We start from the raw sequence: 15700 nt of genomic DNA on the forward strand, positions 1-15700 counted from the left end.
CTCATCTCCCCATATCTCGCATCCTTTATTTCATTTTCTATGTTGAAGTGTTCATTCTGTCATTTTTCCCTTTGTCATTTTCCCATATCACACATCCTTTTCATTGGCATTTTAGTCCTTTTTTTTCTTCTTCTTCACAGAAGTTAGGGGCTCATTGAAGAGCAAAGTATTGCTGAAAGTGGGACAAATGTCAAGGGAATGAATGAACAGGAAAAAGGAGAGGAAGAGCAGAGGAAACATTGTTATTCACAAGTAACATGGGGTGAATTAGGAAAGGTTAATGGGGGTAATAAAGATCATGGGTCAGAATTGAGGATGACAATCCCTGGAGTCAGACAGAACAGCTTCTGAAAGGTTGTTCCATAGATGAGAGAAGTGAAAAATGAAAGTTTTTTTTTTGTTGTTTTTTGCATACAAAGTCAAGGATCAAAATATATCAGAACAAAGGCAAGAGTTGAGAGAGGGGGGAAACACCACCAGTAGGGTTGAGTGACAAAATAGAAGGAGACTTGGATATATAATGGGTATGGGAGGAATTGGAAATGGAGGGGGTGCATCAGGAAAATGGAGGGGGTGCATCACCAAACTATCTTCCTATGGTATCCAAGGCCATCTCCACTCATGGCTCGCAGACTTCCTCTCCTGTCATGGCCAACGTGTAGCCCTTAATGGAGTTCTCTCATCCATTGACAGATAAATATTGACATAGACACATAGGACATTGACATAGACAAATATGGATACAGAAGGAAACTATAAAATGACACTTGGTAGAGCGCATACCTCCGCCAGGCTGAACAGTTTATGTTTTGTATTCCACTGATGGGTCGGATCTGAATCTGGACATGAACCAAAATCGAATTGGCTTGTCTTGTCACCTGACCAACTCATCCACCTTATTTTGTCATAGCTCTCCAGAACTTTTTGAAATATCGTGCTTTGTATTGGTTTTTTTTGGATTCATCTCTCAGTGGTGAAGAATCACTTTAAAAAAATAAAATAAAAATCTCGTATTCGCATTCAGATGTTCACACCAAAATCAAACCAATTTGTCCTGGTCACACTCCCAACCTGTCCACCAAGTTTCGTCTGAATCCATCCACAACTTTTTTGAGATATCCTGTTCACAGACAAACAAGAGTGAAAAACATAACCTCCGTCCACCTTCGGTGGCACGTAATTAGCAATTGTATCACTTCTGCCATTTAAAATAGGTTGATGTATGACCATGGAAAATAATTATTTCATCTCTTTTTATGTATTTATTTTCCCTGTAATTTCAATGAGATTGTTCTCTACGTTTAACTCTTCAATCAATGTTGTGATTTCCTCGTTTTAAAATTTTTGGATTGCATGATGTGGAATGCTGATAAAAATTAGACTCGTTTGATGGAAGAAACAATCGTTTTATCATTCCTGTATGAAAAGTCATTATTTCCTCTAAAAAAAAAACCCTCAGGTCACCGAAGCATGTGCCAACTGGGCACACAAAAACACCCAGTAACTGAATTAACGGAGCAGAAACATGATTTCGCTTCACAAGCAAGACCAATTTGTGATATTAATACTTGATTGGACCTCCTTTAGCCTTGATAATAGCTTGGGTAGAATGAGATTAGATTATGGCTGTATTTGGTTCTAATTTCCTTAATTTGTATTCACATCAGAGGTCGGAAACTCTTTATAGTTCACGACATCTTTTCTGCCAATTTTATCTCTCTACGATGGTCCAGCAAATTAGAAATTTTCTGCTAGCAAATGACATTTTCTTGTTCGTTTGTTATGTATTTTGACAGCTATGTACATGGGGTTGGTTAGTTTTGTGAATAGAAACAATAATATGGATGCTATTACAATATGTATATCGGTGAAATAAATTTCAAAAGGGTTATTAAAAAAAACACACACGCGTAACAAGACATATGGACCACCATGCACAGTGTTGCAACAGTTCTCACTTGCAGGGTTGAGGTTGGGGGAGGGGGGCACTATTTTGTGGGCCAAGATGGTGCGAACGTCAGCATAATGCAGTTAGTCTTTCACCTTAATTCGGAGAATATGCATCAATCGAGTTTAAATTATTCTGGTGTCACAAAAAAAAATAATCATTTTATCTTGTTGAAATCGCCCTCAGAGCACTTTGTTTGTCCTTGTGGCAGGAGCAGAATCGTGCTAAGAATGCTATTTTCATCCCGTTTGAAGTGATTTCTTTTTGTACACGAAGTTGAGGCTCATGGTAGAGCTAGAACACAGAATGGATCAGAACATAACAGCACAAACAGAAGATGTAGTGGAAATGTGTGAAACACCACCGGTAAGGTCGAGGGACACAATAACAGATGGGCCCTTAGAGTACAAATGGGCATGCAATTGAGGGGCAGGCTCAAACGCAGCAAGAGAAGGAAGGGAAAACCAGAGATGAAACAGGTGGAGAACAAGAAAACAAAAAGAGGGTGAGAGAGGGGTGAAAACACAACAATCTGGAAAGGAGGAGATGTGCTTAAAGTCAAGATTATGTGGAGATGTGGTCATGTCAAGATTAATTTTTTGTAATAAAAGAGCTGATCATTCCCTCGTACACACAATATTTTTTGCCCCGATCACCATGCTGACGCTAACGTGCACGATGAAACACTCCGAGCCCAGATCCATAACAATACTTCATTACGTCATGATTCCTCACTTTTTTTTCTGTCGACTTTGCTCATCCATTTTGAAAACTTGCTGATTGTAGAGAATTTTATGATCCATGTTGATGAACTAAATTACAAATTAATGGTTTATTTGAGATTACACTTGGTAGCTGTTAGGCTAAATTGCATCCATTAGCAGAAAGCAGAAACAAAACTCAGCACAAAGCAATGAGAAGAAAGGATAGACATGAATACAAAGCAGTGAAACTCCCAATAGACCAATTTTGCTCCTTTCTGGGCCTCTTAAAGTCACCCCACCCGTGCCGATCCTGGTTCCGTAAAAATTATCCGTCCTCCGGACAGTGACTACGCCAGCCACGCGTCCCAGGAAACATCGTGGTGGATCGCGGACATATCCTTAAAGCCCTGGCGGCCACCACCATGGAAGGGGCACTCCACAGGCCCCGTGGCACACAACATCTGTGAGGCCAGCAGCCATGTCCTGCCTGGCAGCTGTTGCATTCTCGGCCGGTCTTGAGCATGAGCCCATCGATATGACCGTGACTCGCCACCATCCCAATGACTGCTCGGCTGGCCGAAAGTACTTCATCCTGAGGCAATGATGAAGGCACCTTGGTTTCTGACCTTCTCCTTTAAGGCACACGTGAAGGTCTCCCCAACATGGCGCTCATGGAAAACCCGCTCTGCATGCACAGCCATGCCCCCTTCCCACAGGACATGAATTTCCCGGCATGGAGCTCCTCGGCCGTCATGAGAATCTCAACGTGGCTCTCAGTGGCACAGGTCCTGGGATACGATGTGGGTCAGAGGGGCTCTCGGGCCTGAGTTTAAAATTATGTCCCTCGTAATCCGTTCTGTGGTGTAGCGCAAAGCGGTGTTCCTGAATTTCTATCTCTCCGGGTCAATGGAGCATGCAAGCCTCCACTATAAGGCAAAGTGGTAGTCACAAACGGGGAGGGTTGGAACACTTGCATGTGAAAATGTACAACATTTTCGAAACTTACTCCAAGCCCTCTTTGTCACTCACCATTAACTCTCAACCCACACTCAATTCCTGTTGGTATTGAGATTACTGCATAGTTCTGCTAACATCACAGAATGGGGCTACATGGTGAGCAACAGAGGCACATCCATGGCTTTTGCTGAGTAAACTTGATAAGTTCAATTCTCAAACGGTGCAAATGGCAGAAGGAACAACTAATTTCTACTTTCCAAGACACAAAGTATTTATTTGCTACTGTAACGGCTTTGGAAATTCAGATTTCTCCTTCAAAAAAAAAAAACCTTCAAAAAAATTTCTCCATTTGGTATTTTTAAACTGCAGCAATGCATTCTCTGTCCCAACCATGAACGAAAAGCAATATAAAGAGGTACTTATACAGTGTAATACATCGTGGTTGTATACATGCCCGGTGTTTGCTTAATGGTTAGGGTGATGGGCTTGGGGTCCTAGGATCCTGAGTTCAAATCCCCCTTATCTGTTGAATTAATAGCAGGTGGGGTTGACTCTGCCTGTCATCCTTCCGAGGTCGGCAAAATGAGTGCCAGCTTGCTGGTGTCCTGTGTTGAAATGGCGATCCATCCAGGATTGTGCCCAATAGCCAAGGAGACTACTTAGGCAGCACCAACGCTCTGCACAGAGATGGTGCCAATGGATGGATGGTTATATTGTTGCGGAAATTGCCCTTAGTGTGTTATTAATTATAGGATTAGCCCATATTCCCCCTTACATGCATGTTTAGTCAGGTTGTTCGGTAATTGGACGTTACATGTGTGTCGGGAGGTGTAGCAGGCTGTCCAGTGTTCGTACAGTGGCGGTGGACCGAGAGGCGCCTTGCTTATGTTTCCTTCCCCTCTCCGAACTAGCCCCGCCCAGCGCTTTGAGAGTGTCGGTCGGCGAGAGGTGTCGGCTGCCGATTGGAGGGCAGCTGCAATCTCGAGCAATGGACCAATCACGGGTCCCCGGGGGAGTGTCCAGAGAGCGAGTGCCGGGAAGGCAAGAGAGTAACTGTCTGAGTGTGGAGTCGCGATCTGTTGTATAAGGGACGACAGTGGGAGTCTGAGATCGGCAGTAAGAGGAACTGCATGAGGGTTTTATGCGATTGGCTTTTGGGAAGAAGAGTGAGCCCCATGAAGGCAGGAGGAACTGCATGAGGGGAGTCGGCGATCGACTTTTTTGAGGAGGTCATCCACAGGTTCATCCGGAGTCCAGTGACAGAGCCTCTGACTGTCCCTACTCATTGCATGGCTCGACACATCTTGTAATCCCGTCGATCCGCCTGCGGATCCCAACACCCCGATTTGGCCTAATCTGGTGAGCAGGCCAGGCCTGGATTTGTATGCTGGACCTTGTGAAAAGCCAGCTGGAGCACACCGTGGATCTTTCGCTCTTGTGCCGTCGACCTTACGGGGGCTGAACGCGCTGATGCTGGTGCGTAAGCGGTGCCGGGAGAAGGAGTACGAGCGCCATTTTGCCACGTTCCATGCTCCAGCTGGGTGCTCGAATCCGCCGACATCGGCTTGTCACGAGCCGCATTCGTGCCTTTGACACTTTTCCTCTCATCCATGAGGCATCACCAAGTACTCTGTGTCTTGTCTGCATGTTGTCTAAGGTTTATCTCGCTAGGGTTCCCTTCGAAACTTGTAATCCATAGCTCCCTAGTTAAGAGCGGGTTATAGATTAATTATAACATTGTCGTGAATGCTTTGCTTGTGTCGTGTTCCCCGATGTGTCCCCAATAAATCTGGCTGATTCATATGAAAGTTTCCGCGATTGAGTTTATTTGTGCCGTGCTGAGGAACAATTCGTTTGATTTTTATTTAAAACCAAAACGGGCTACGGACTGGCAGACTTTGCTCGGTCTCTGACAAATCCAGTCTGTAGCCGGGGGCTATTTCCCCAACTGGTACGGCCCAGGTGTACGTTGGTATCATGATCCGAGGCATGTGACCCGAGGCCTGTGCCGAACTGGCCGGCGTTATAACTCCGGAGACGGCGGTGCTGTTAAGTGACGCCGAATCTTCAACATTTGGCTGTCGAGTAGGGTGCGAATCCCGCCACCGCCGAATCCTTTACAATATACCTCAAGTTCTGAATCTTGTTTTATCCCACTTTCCCACTTCGTCGATCTGGTGACTGGTATTTATTTTAAGATATTCCCTTTTACGAACTATGCATTCATTTATCACTTTAACTTTCTTTTGCTGAAATCTTTACATATACTAGCAGAGTAACCACCCTGCGGTGATCTTGTTCCAAGCGTGCAACACGTTCTTCCGACCAGTCCCTTTACTTTGGTGGTGCATAGGCAACAAACCGTTGTCTTGATTGCTCCGGGAAAATAAAAATAACCCGGGTTATGTACATGAAGCAAAAATGTGCATACTGCTAATGCTTCAGTCACATTTGGCTCGGCGGCCGTAGGGTCTAAAACATCTACGGCCACGAGCAATTATAGGGCGGCCGCAGTATTTCCACGGTCACACAATGTAGCAGTCACATATGTTTTTATTTTTCAGGGAGCCGCACGGGGTATTTAGAAATTGTGGAGACCGAAAACGTGGGGGTGCCGTACGGTCTTTGATTTGATGTCGCACGGTGACCTTGGGGCGTCCCTGCGGCGGCCATAGAATTTTCAAGGCAGACAAGGTAGCCGCAAGGTGCCCGCAAGGCGACCGTAGGGGGGCCCTAAGGCGAACGTGGAAATAGTGCGGCCACTGTCATTTCTTGGGGATTGGCAAAATTCATTTTTCATTGATAAGAGCCTACGAAAAACGCACGAATAAAGCAAGCCCACCGTACGCCCTACGTACGGTCGACGTGGAACACATCTACGTCATGGCTACGGCTTGTCGAATTGCTACGGCCAACCTAGAAATGAAAAAAGTTATAACTCTGCGCTTTAATTCCACGGAGACCCCTACGGCCTGTAAAAGATATCCATACGGCGTAGGGCCACCCTGAGGCCACCTCAGAAACTCTGTGGCTGCCACACGTTTGTCAAGTCGGGGGGGGGGGGGTTCGGCCGTCGTATCCTCGCCGTAGAGCAAATGTGACTCATGCTTTAGGTACATACACTGATGAGCCAAAACATTGTGACCACTGACAGGTGAAGTGAATCACATTGATTATCTTGTTACAATGGCACCTGTCAAGGGGTGCAGCAGGCAGCAAGTGAACAGTAAGTTCTTGAAGTTGATGTGTTGGATGAAGGAGAAATGGGCAGGAGTAAAAACCTGAGCGACTTTGACAAGGGCCAAATTGTTATGGCCAGACTACTGGGTCAGAGCATCTCTGAAACGGCAAGGCTTGTGGGGTGCTCCCGGTCAGCAGTGGTGAGTCCCTACCGACAGTGTTCCGAGGAGGGACAAACCACAAACCGGTGACAGGGTGTTGGGTGCCCAAGGCTCATCAATGCACGAGGGCAACGAAGGCTATCCCGTCTGGTCCGAACCGACAGAAGGTCTACTGTGGCACAAGTCACAGAAATTTTTAATGGTGATTACAGGAGGAATGTGTCACAATCCACAGTGCATCGCACCCTGCTGCGTATGGGGCTGCGTAGCCGCAGACTGGTCAGAGTGCCCATGATGACTCCTGTCTACCATCGAAAGCGCCTACAATGGTCACGCGAGCGTCGGAACTGTACCTTGGAGCAGTGGAAGAAGGTCGCCTGGTCCGATGAGTCCCGTTTTATTTTACATCACGTTGATGGCTGTGTACGTGTGCGCCGTTTACCTGGGGAAGTGATGGCACCAGGATGCACTGTGGGAAGACGACAAGCCGGTGGAGGGAGTGTGATGCTCTGGGCAGTGTTCTGCTCTGAAATCCTGGGTCCGGCCATTCATGTGGACGTCATTTTGACACGTGTCACCTACCTAAACATGGTTGCAGACCAGATACACCCCTTCATGGCAATGGTATTCCCTGATGGCAGTGGCCTCTTTCAGCAGGATAATACGCCCTGCCACACTGCACACATTGTTTGGAAATGGTTTGAGGAACATGATGAAGTGTTCACGGTGTTGCCCTAGCCTCCAAATTCTCCAGATCTCAATCCAATTGAGCATCCAAGGGATGTGCAAAGCCTGGTGTTGGCTTAGTGGTTAGGGTGGCGGCTTGGGATCCCAGGGTCCTGAGTTCAAGCCCCGTTGGCTGCTGAATTAACACCAGGGGGTTGACTCAGCCTGTCATCCTTCCGAGGTCGGCGAAATGAGTGCCAGTGTACTGGTCCCGGTGTATGCCCCGGTTAGAATAGGTGTACCATATCCCTGTGTGGCGTAAGAGGCGACCAGGTTTGGCATCAGGAAGGGCATCCGGCCATAAAACATTGCATCAAGAAAAAGCCAAACCCCTGCACAGCAGGGAAAAATGGCTGTAAAAAACGGTCATATTTTATTTTATCCATGGGATGTGCTGGACCGACAAGTCCGATCCACGGCGGCTCCACCTCACAACTTACAGGACTTGAAGGATCTGCTGCAAATGTTTTGGTGCCAGATACCACAGGACACCTTCAAGGCTCTTGTAGATTCCATGCCTCGGCGGGTCGGCACTGTTTTGGCGGTACACGGAGGACCAACAGCATATTAGGCAGGTGGTCATAATGTTTTGGCTCATCAGTGTATATAATTCATCATGGTTATATAACTCGGATAATTTTAATTGCACTCCCCCTCCCCCCCCCCCCAAGGTAAGAAAATGCCAAGGTGGGTGGAATTTTTTTTCTTCAAAACTTGATGGAATCAAACAAAACTTGCACATACATAACTTCAGGGTACCCTCATTAATCCCTGAAAGTTTCAGCTTCCTCCAATTAATGTCAAATTATTTTGGAGTAGATTATGATGGTTGTCCTCATCAGTGTCATCCATGACCATCAAAATATTTAGGTGAGGTGTTGGCCTCTGTGCATATGTTCATGCGAGTGAAGCCCTGTCCTTGATCTACACATTCTTTGGCACACCTGGCAGGTCCATGTGGCATCTGTTTCATTTGTTACTATTTGAACTGGCTCCTTCCTTTGAACACGCTTCTTCTTCAGTTTATTTACATGATTGGTTTCAGCTGTTCTCACACCACTTTGTACTGTTGCTCTCCATTTTGCTCTATCACGGGCGATATCTTCCCAAGAAGGTGGTCGATGTTGGTCGCTTTCAGATGTTCTTTAATCACATTCTTGAATCTGTGCTTTTGACCACCTTGGTGTCGTTTGCTGTTTTTGATCTGTCCATATAACATTCACTTTGGCAGATGATTGTCTGGCATACGAACAACATGACCAATTCAGCATAGCTGTGCATTCATCAGCATTGCCTCTTCTGGGCAACATGTCTCGCTCCAGCACTTCAGAGTTACATCCATGCTGCTGCTATGAGATGCGCATGATTGAGCAGACACCGCTGATGGAAAGCCTCTAACTGCTGTATGTGGCATCAGTATGTTGTCCACCCTTCGGCAGTGTGGTGAGGATAACTGCCCAGTCCACTTGGATTTTAGTGTGAAGTTGAGTGCCTCTAACTCTCCACACTCTGATACTCAGCAGACCAAAGGCTTTTGAGGCTTTGTAAATTGGTTGGCTATGTCTGAAACTAGGTTGACATCGTCTTGGAAAACACTACCAAGGTAGGTGAACGGACTGACTTGCTAAAGTTCTGTACCATTAATCATTATTATTGGGACTGATGGCGTTTGCTCAGGTGCTGCTTGCATCATGACTTTAGTTTTCTTAAGGCTGATAGTCAGTCCAAATTTAGTAGCAGCTGCAGCATATTTTTCACAGATGTTTTGCAGGCTCTCGGCTGAATGTGCCAAGAAGGCACAGTCATCTGCGAACATGATTTCCAGAAGTATCTCTGAGCTGTCCTTGGTAGGTGCATTGAACCTTCGCAGATTAATCAGCCAGCCGCTGGTTCTGTACTGAATGCAGATTCCGTCTGTAAGTTCCTTTGTGGAGTCGGCTAAAACAGCTGCAAAGAAGATGCTGAACAGTGTGGGTGCAAGCACATCGCCTTGCTCCACACCATTTCCCACCGTGAATGGTTTGGATGTGTCTCCATTATTGCACACAGTGGCTTGCATATCACTACGAAAGATGCGGATAATTCTTATGAAGTACAGTTGACAGCCGCACTTCCCGAGAATCCTCCAGAGTGCTTCCCTGTTTACTGTGTCAAAGGCTTCGGTGAGGTTGAAGAACATGGCATACAGGTTCCTGTGCTGCTCCCTACATTTCTCTTGGGCTTTTCGGGCTACAAAGATCATATTTATTGTTGCACGACCACCACGAAACCCACACTGTGTTCCTGAAACCACCCAACAGGCAATCTCTTGAGTGAGTCGATTAAGCAAGACCCGAACAAGTATCTTGCCAGCTGTGGACAAAAGGGAAATGCCACAATAGTTTCCACCCTGGGCTTTTTTCTCCTTTTTCTCTTGTATATAGGGACTACAGTAGCATCTCTGAAATCCTGTGGCACTTGGCCCTCAGTCCATATCAACCGGTAGACATGTAACAATCCATTGGTGAATTCCTGGTTACCACTAGTAGACTTCAGCCGACAGGCCATCTGCACCTGTTGCATTGGCTGCAGGCTTTTTTCACTTCATCGATGCTTGGTGGGTTTTCTAGTGACCAGTCTACTGGGTGTTGTTCTATGTCGGTGATCACCTGATCATCAACTGTTGAAGGTCTGTTGAGCAATTCGTTTGAAATGTTCCTGCCACTTTATCAGTCAGTAAAGCTGTGCCGTCGCTTGATCGTAATGGTGCAAGACCAATACTGTGTGATCCATAAATTTGTCGAAGGGCATCATAGAAATTTTTGTTCTTTCATGTCTGCATATCTTTGTATTTCTTCTGCTTTTCTATTCCACCACTGGTCCTTAAGATTGCGGAGTTTTGGTTGGAGCCGTTTGCGAATATTGTTGAATCTTTGTTTGTTTCTTTGTTTGCAAGTGATGACAAATCACTTAGGTGTTTGTGAAATGCTTTGTTTTTCTCATTCAACAGTTGGACGATTTCTTGATTGCTATCGTCAAACCAGTCTTGTTTTTTGGCTTTCGAAGTGCCTACAGTTACATAGGCCACAGTGTAGGCAGATTCCTTGAAGACTGACAATTTCTCTTTGGCACCGAGAGTTTTTGCAGAGATTTCTGAAGACTGGAAGTTGCATGTTCGTACTTCATTTAATGCATCTTTAGTTGTATCGTTTTGCAACTGACATGTCAAGCCATTTCACTCATGTAGTTGTCTGCACTCCACGACTCCTTTTGGGTCTCCAGTGGATCCTCATCCTTGAGCAAAGGAGTCGATGGTTGTTGTTGCACTCGGCCCCTCGCATTGCATATGTTATGGTGATGTCACCGAGATCTCTCTGGTGAGTAATGACACGGTCAATCGTATGCCAGTATCCAGATCTTGGATGTTGCCAGGTGGTTTTAATCTTTGTCAATTGTTGAAAGACTGTTTGTAATGATGAGCTGGTTGAATGCACAAAGTGGCAGCAGGTATAATCCATTACTGGTCTTGCCTCCTGTACTGTTTTTCCGATCTTGCCTGGCTATATGTTGTGGTATTGGCCAATCCTCGCAATAAATCTCCCAATATGTCTAGCTTGTCTGTTCTTGGTACTTCTACAATAACGTTGTTTAGTTCATCATCAAAATTATCCTTAGCCTCATCCATTTGTCATTGTCAGAGCATACACACTGATGAGGGTAATATTTCCTGCTTTTATGGGGATGCAAAGAGTCATGATCCTTTCGGAGACTCCCTTTGGAAAAGTGTCGAGCTGTCTCGCCAAACTGGTCTTGATGGCAAAGCCAACACCTGCTTCTCTTCATGAACCAGCATCTTGTCCCTTCCAGAATACAGTGTACCCTGACCCCATCTCTGTCAGCTGGCCTTCGTCACTGAGACGTGTCTCACTTAGTGCTGTGATGTCAATATTGTATTTGCCAAGCACTCTAGTTATTAGCGCAGTTATTCGCTCAAGGCGAGAGGTAACTTATCTATCAAGTGGCGTTCTAACGTTCCAACAGCCAATCGTTAGTGGCTGAGAATAGATTGTTTTATGCTTGGATCGACCGCATATAGGGCTGTCCTGTCATATGCAGTTGTCTGACCGGATGAGGTGGGTGGGTGATGTTTCAGACACCTTTTTTTGCATGTTCCCCCGATTGTGGGGAGTGGTGCGGATCCGAAGAAGGCCTGCCCCAACACCTAGGATGCTGATGAACTGTGATTCCACCCATTCATGACGAGAGCGACCAAAAGTCCCAGACCGCCTGTGTGCCGGTTTGCTGCTAATGACTTCCAATGCCAGCCTGCATCAGTCACCGTCACAGCTCATCATTTGCCACAGGACATATACATACATACATACAAAGATACATACATAATTTTTTTACCTCACCTAACTGATTCCTGCACATAAGAATATTTATTTAAGTGCTGGAGGTATGCGCACCTAACCAGCAGCACTCTCTCAGCTCCACACACTAAATACCAGTGGAATACCAGTAATACCAGGATATGGTTAAGATGACTGATTAGTGTGAAAAGCTGCACTATACGTCCACCATCATAGCCGTTGAAGGACATCACGGTCCCCATCCACATGGCCTGCCATTGTGGGTCTTGGTTGCTATTCCACCCATAGCTGGAGCACCGTTGAGACGGGCAGCATGACATATCCACACACTGGTGGGTCCTGCTACATATCTTATTGGGCAGGTGCTGTTCCAGAGGTTTCTTTCAGGAACCTCACCCTTAGCCTTAGCCTTTCGCTAAAAGCCGAGTCTGCAAGGCAGCGGGAAGACCAGATAATTTGTCAGGGTGCCAGTCACCCACCCACAGCAAGAACCCCATCTGTGAAAACAGCTTATGCCAACGATTAGGTGGGGTTGACTTGCCTGGGAGAATCTGTGTATTATGCTATTCCAGGCCTTGTAAGCCACATTCACACAAACACCATAGCTCTGGTTTCATGAGATTGCAGCCGAGGATGCACCGTAGCATTGATTCCATTATTATTTCTCACTTTGGCAAAAATACTAGTCTGCTTTGATTCTGTTTTATCACCTGCCTCATGATCCTGAAGAATTGGCCTCAATTTATTATCAGGCACTTTGAAATACCTTTAATCAATTCAAACCACTTAACACTCGATGCGCTAATACGAGCAAGCGCTCTCTCTAGGTTACTGCTGATTTGCAATCTCTCAAATAACGTCGCAAATTAGAAAATCCAATAGATCTCAATCACTTGCTAACCACCGTACTTGGTCCATTACAACTGTAGTCCATCACATCAATTCACTTGTTTAAACAAGCTAATCCGTACCTTGATTGAAAACAACTCCTCCAACACCAAGGCTTTGTTTTCTTTCATTGATTAAGTTTTTAATTTGGGCTAAAACTACATTTCCGCTGAATGCATCTCGACCATTACCCAAGCAATTTGCTGAAGTATCTCAGGATATGAAAGTATTATTATTATTCACAGTGCTCTTTTGCCAATACAGTTCTCAATTTTTCAATTTTACACCAAGTTTCATGCTCACTTAAACCATAACAATTCCCATCTTGATAATATGTAGCATTGACTGGATATAAACCAAATATTCGGACCTGTTTCTCTTTTATGTTTTCTTTCAATGATCCGACAATGTGCGATCGTCTTGGAACTTTGCTCGCCTGGGTTTGAACCTCGGCCCAACTATAAAATTGCCATCCTGGCGTTTCTCACACAGGGCAACAATGCATTGCCCTCCATCTAAAGAATGTTAAGCTGGAGGACCTGTGCTGTCTGTCAGCACTGGTTGTTCGTGGACACAAAGTTCTCCATCCCTTGTATTGATGTTAAGTTGGGGACTTGTCTCCTAGCATTAGTGGGTGAATGTTAAAGATCCCACAGTGTATTTCAATTAATAGTCGGCAAGTTATTGCCGGCACCCGAGCCAAATTCACAATTCTTCGTTTAAGCTACTTGTGACAATGAATGATGGATTTGCCATGCTTGACCATCACATGAACCCTTCCTACCCAACCAAAATGCAGTCTGTACCAACTGAAGGACTAATGCATACTTTGACAAGAAAAACAGCTTTTTGTATAGGTTTAAAAAAACAAATAATGGTATACAATATCGAGGCTCGTATGAGAGCCATGTTGAGGCTCGTACTTCATAGTTTCCCTGAGTTGTTTGTAGTTTTGCTGGTTTCAAAATCACTAACCTTGAAGGTGCATCATCATTCCTTCTTTCAATTCCATGTTACTGCTTTTGGAAGCCTTGATAATTGATAGCCACTCCAGTATATCCTTATATCTTTTTAAAATTCAATTCTTTCTGACATATTGGTGTAAAATATTGCCTTCTTCCATTTCTTCATAGGCAAAAGAGTGCACGCGTGATCACTTTTGAGGAGTTCCTTGAAGCCCTGCGCCAGCTCTCTCGGAAGCGATTCAAGGAGCAGAAGACGGATGACGCTTTCCAGGAGTTGCTGCATCTTGTTGCAGGAAAGGCTCCTATCGTGCATGGAATTACGGTACATGAACGGAGCTTTTCTAGGTGTTGCATAGATGCCAATTTCTACAGATTTTCTTCGCATCTCTCAAAATCCACCGTAGACATTGAAACTACAGATGCTAGAAACATGCTGTGGATACCTTTTGAATAATCTGTGCCATTGTCCTGAGGTGCTTTAATCCCTGCAGCTTCCTTGTTTTTTGTGGGATGGGGGGGGGGGGGTTGAGCAATTATAAGTTTAATCCTCTGTTGCACCTCATATTTCAAACAAGTACATCATTACGTCCACCACCTAAGGTGGATGGAAGTTGTGTTTTCAACCCTGTTTGTCTGAGCAGGAGAGTTCAAAACGTTGTGGACAGATTTGGACAAAATTTGGTGGACAGGTTAGGTGTGTGACAAGGACAAATTGATTAGATTTTGGTGGAGATATGAATTCGGATCTGGATACCAGAATTTTTTAAAGTGATTATTCGTCGTTGTGAGATCGGGCCAAAAACGATATACAGTAAACCCTCCAATATCGTGGGGGTGAGGTTCCATGAAAATTCCGCGATAGTTAAAACCATGATTGTGAAAACCAAGGGCCAATGGGAAGAGGGGGGTTTGGTTCCTCGACTTCGAGGAAGATCGATGGCAGCCATAAATATACACATTACTTCTGAAATAAACATGTAATATATATATATATATATATATATATATATATATATATATTGTTGCGGCCACGGGCACCGAGACACCAGTTTTTCACTCGGGGGGGGGGGGGGAGGGGCAGTAATCCCCGGTTGTCCTCGGTAGTGCCGGACCTGGGGCCACTGCTCAAATTAACGTTGTGTAATGGTGGGTTGTTTTAGAACCACAAACGCCACCCAGTTAACCATGAGTTCCAGTGTCCACCTTCTAATTATGCCGTCTAACTAGAGGTCACGTGGTTACCTGAGCGGGGAGCGCGCCCTCGGCAAAACACCAATGTTATCTTGATTAGATTTTAATTAGGGCGGCCGAGCATTTTAACTGCTGGTGTGTGCCGACTATTTTTGGTCAAATCTGTGGTAATTACCTCCCAGTCTATCTCGGTTCAGCCAATGCTAGACCAATGGAAGGAAAGAACAAACACGGACAGGTTGGAAGTCAATAAATAATTTATTAATAATAAAATAAATAAATGGAAAGAATTTTTATTTTCTGAGGTAAATAAAGAATAAATTTCAAAGCACAATCGATCAAAATGCCAGGGGAGAGACAAAGAGCAGATGCTTATCGGGGGTTGACTTACAGCTAAACACAGACAAGGGTACCCAACAGATCATTCGGGGGAGGGGGGGGAAGAAGAGTCATCTCGCTCACCAAAGAGTAGTTTGCCATGAAGTGAAAACGTCCTGAAATGTGTGCGTGCGTGTCACGTCTGTCGCCAGCACCCAGCCTTGCCGTGCACCCTCTCGCGAACGGCCTTGAATGCCATTCGACGTCTGGGAGGGCACCGAGATCGTCTGTCGTGGGTTTAGACCCTGGT

At 45.3% G+C, this 15700-nt stretch overlaps 1 protein-coding gene across 5 annotated transcripts in view; it reads left to right on the plus strand.

Moving 5' to 3' along the window:
• The window catches only part of LOC147016550 (tubulin polymerization-promoting protein family member 3-like), a 47292-nt gene that overhangs the window by 7245 nt on the left and 24347 nt on the right, over positions 1-15700 (plus strand). For all 5 annotated transcript variants that reach the window (XM_085845294.1, XM_085845295.1, XM_085845297.1 and 2 more), the window contains exon 3: positions 14050-14203. In XM_085845294.1, coding sequence (XP_085701420.1) covers positions 14050-14203 — 154 coding nt within the window. The remainder of the gene's footprint in view (positions 1-14049; positions 14204-15700) is intronic.

Source organism: Eptatretus burgeri, chromosome 11 (genome assembly GCF_056783735.1).
Source record: "Eptatretus burgeri isolate ZD-2024b chromosome 11, Ebu_testis_v1, whole genome shotgun sequence".
Classification (NCBI taxonomy): domain Eukaryota; kingdom Metazoa; phylum Chordata; class Myxini; order Myxiniformes; family Myxinidae; genus Eptatretus; species Eptatretus burgeri.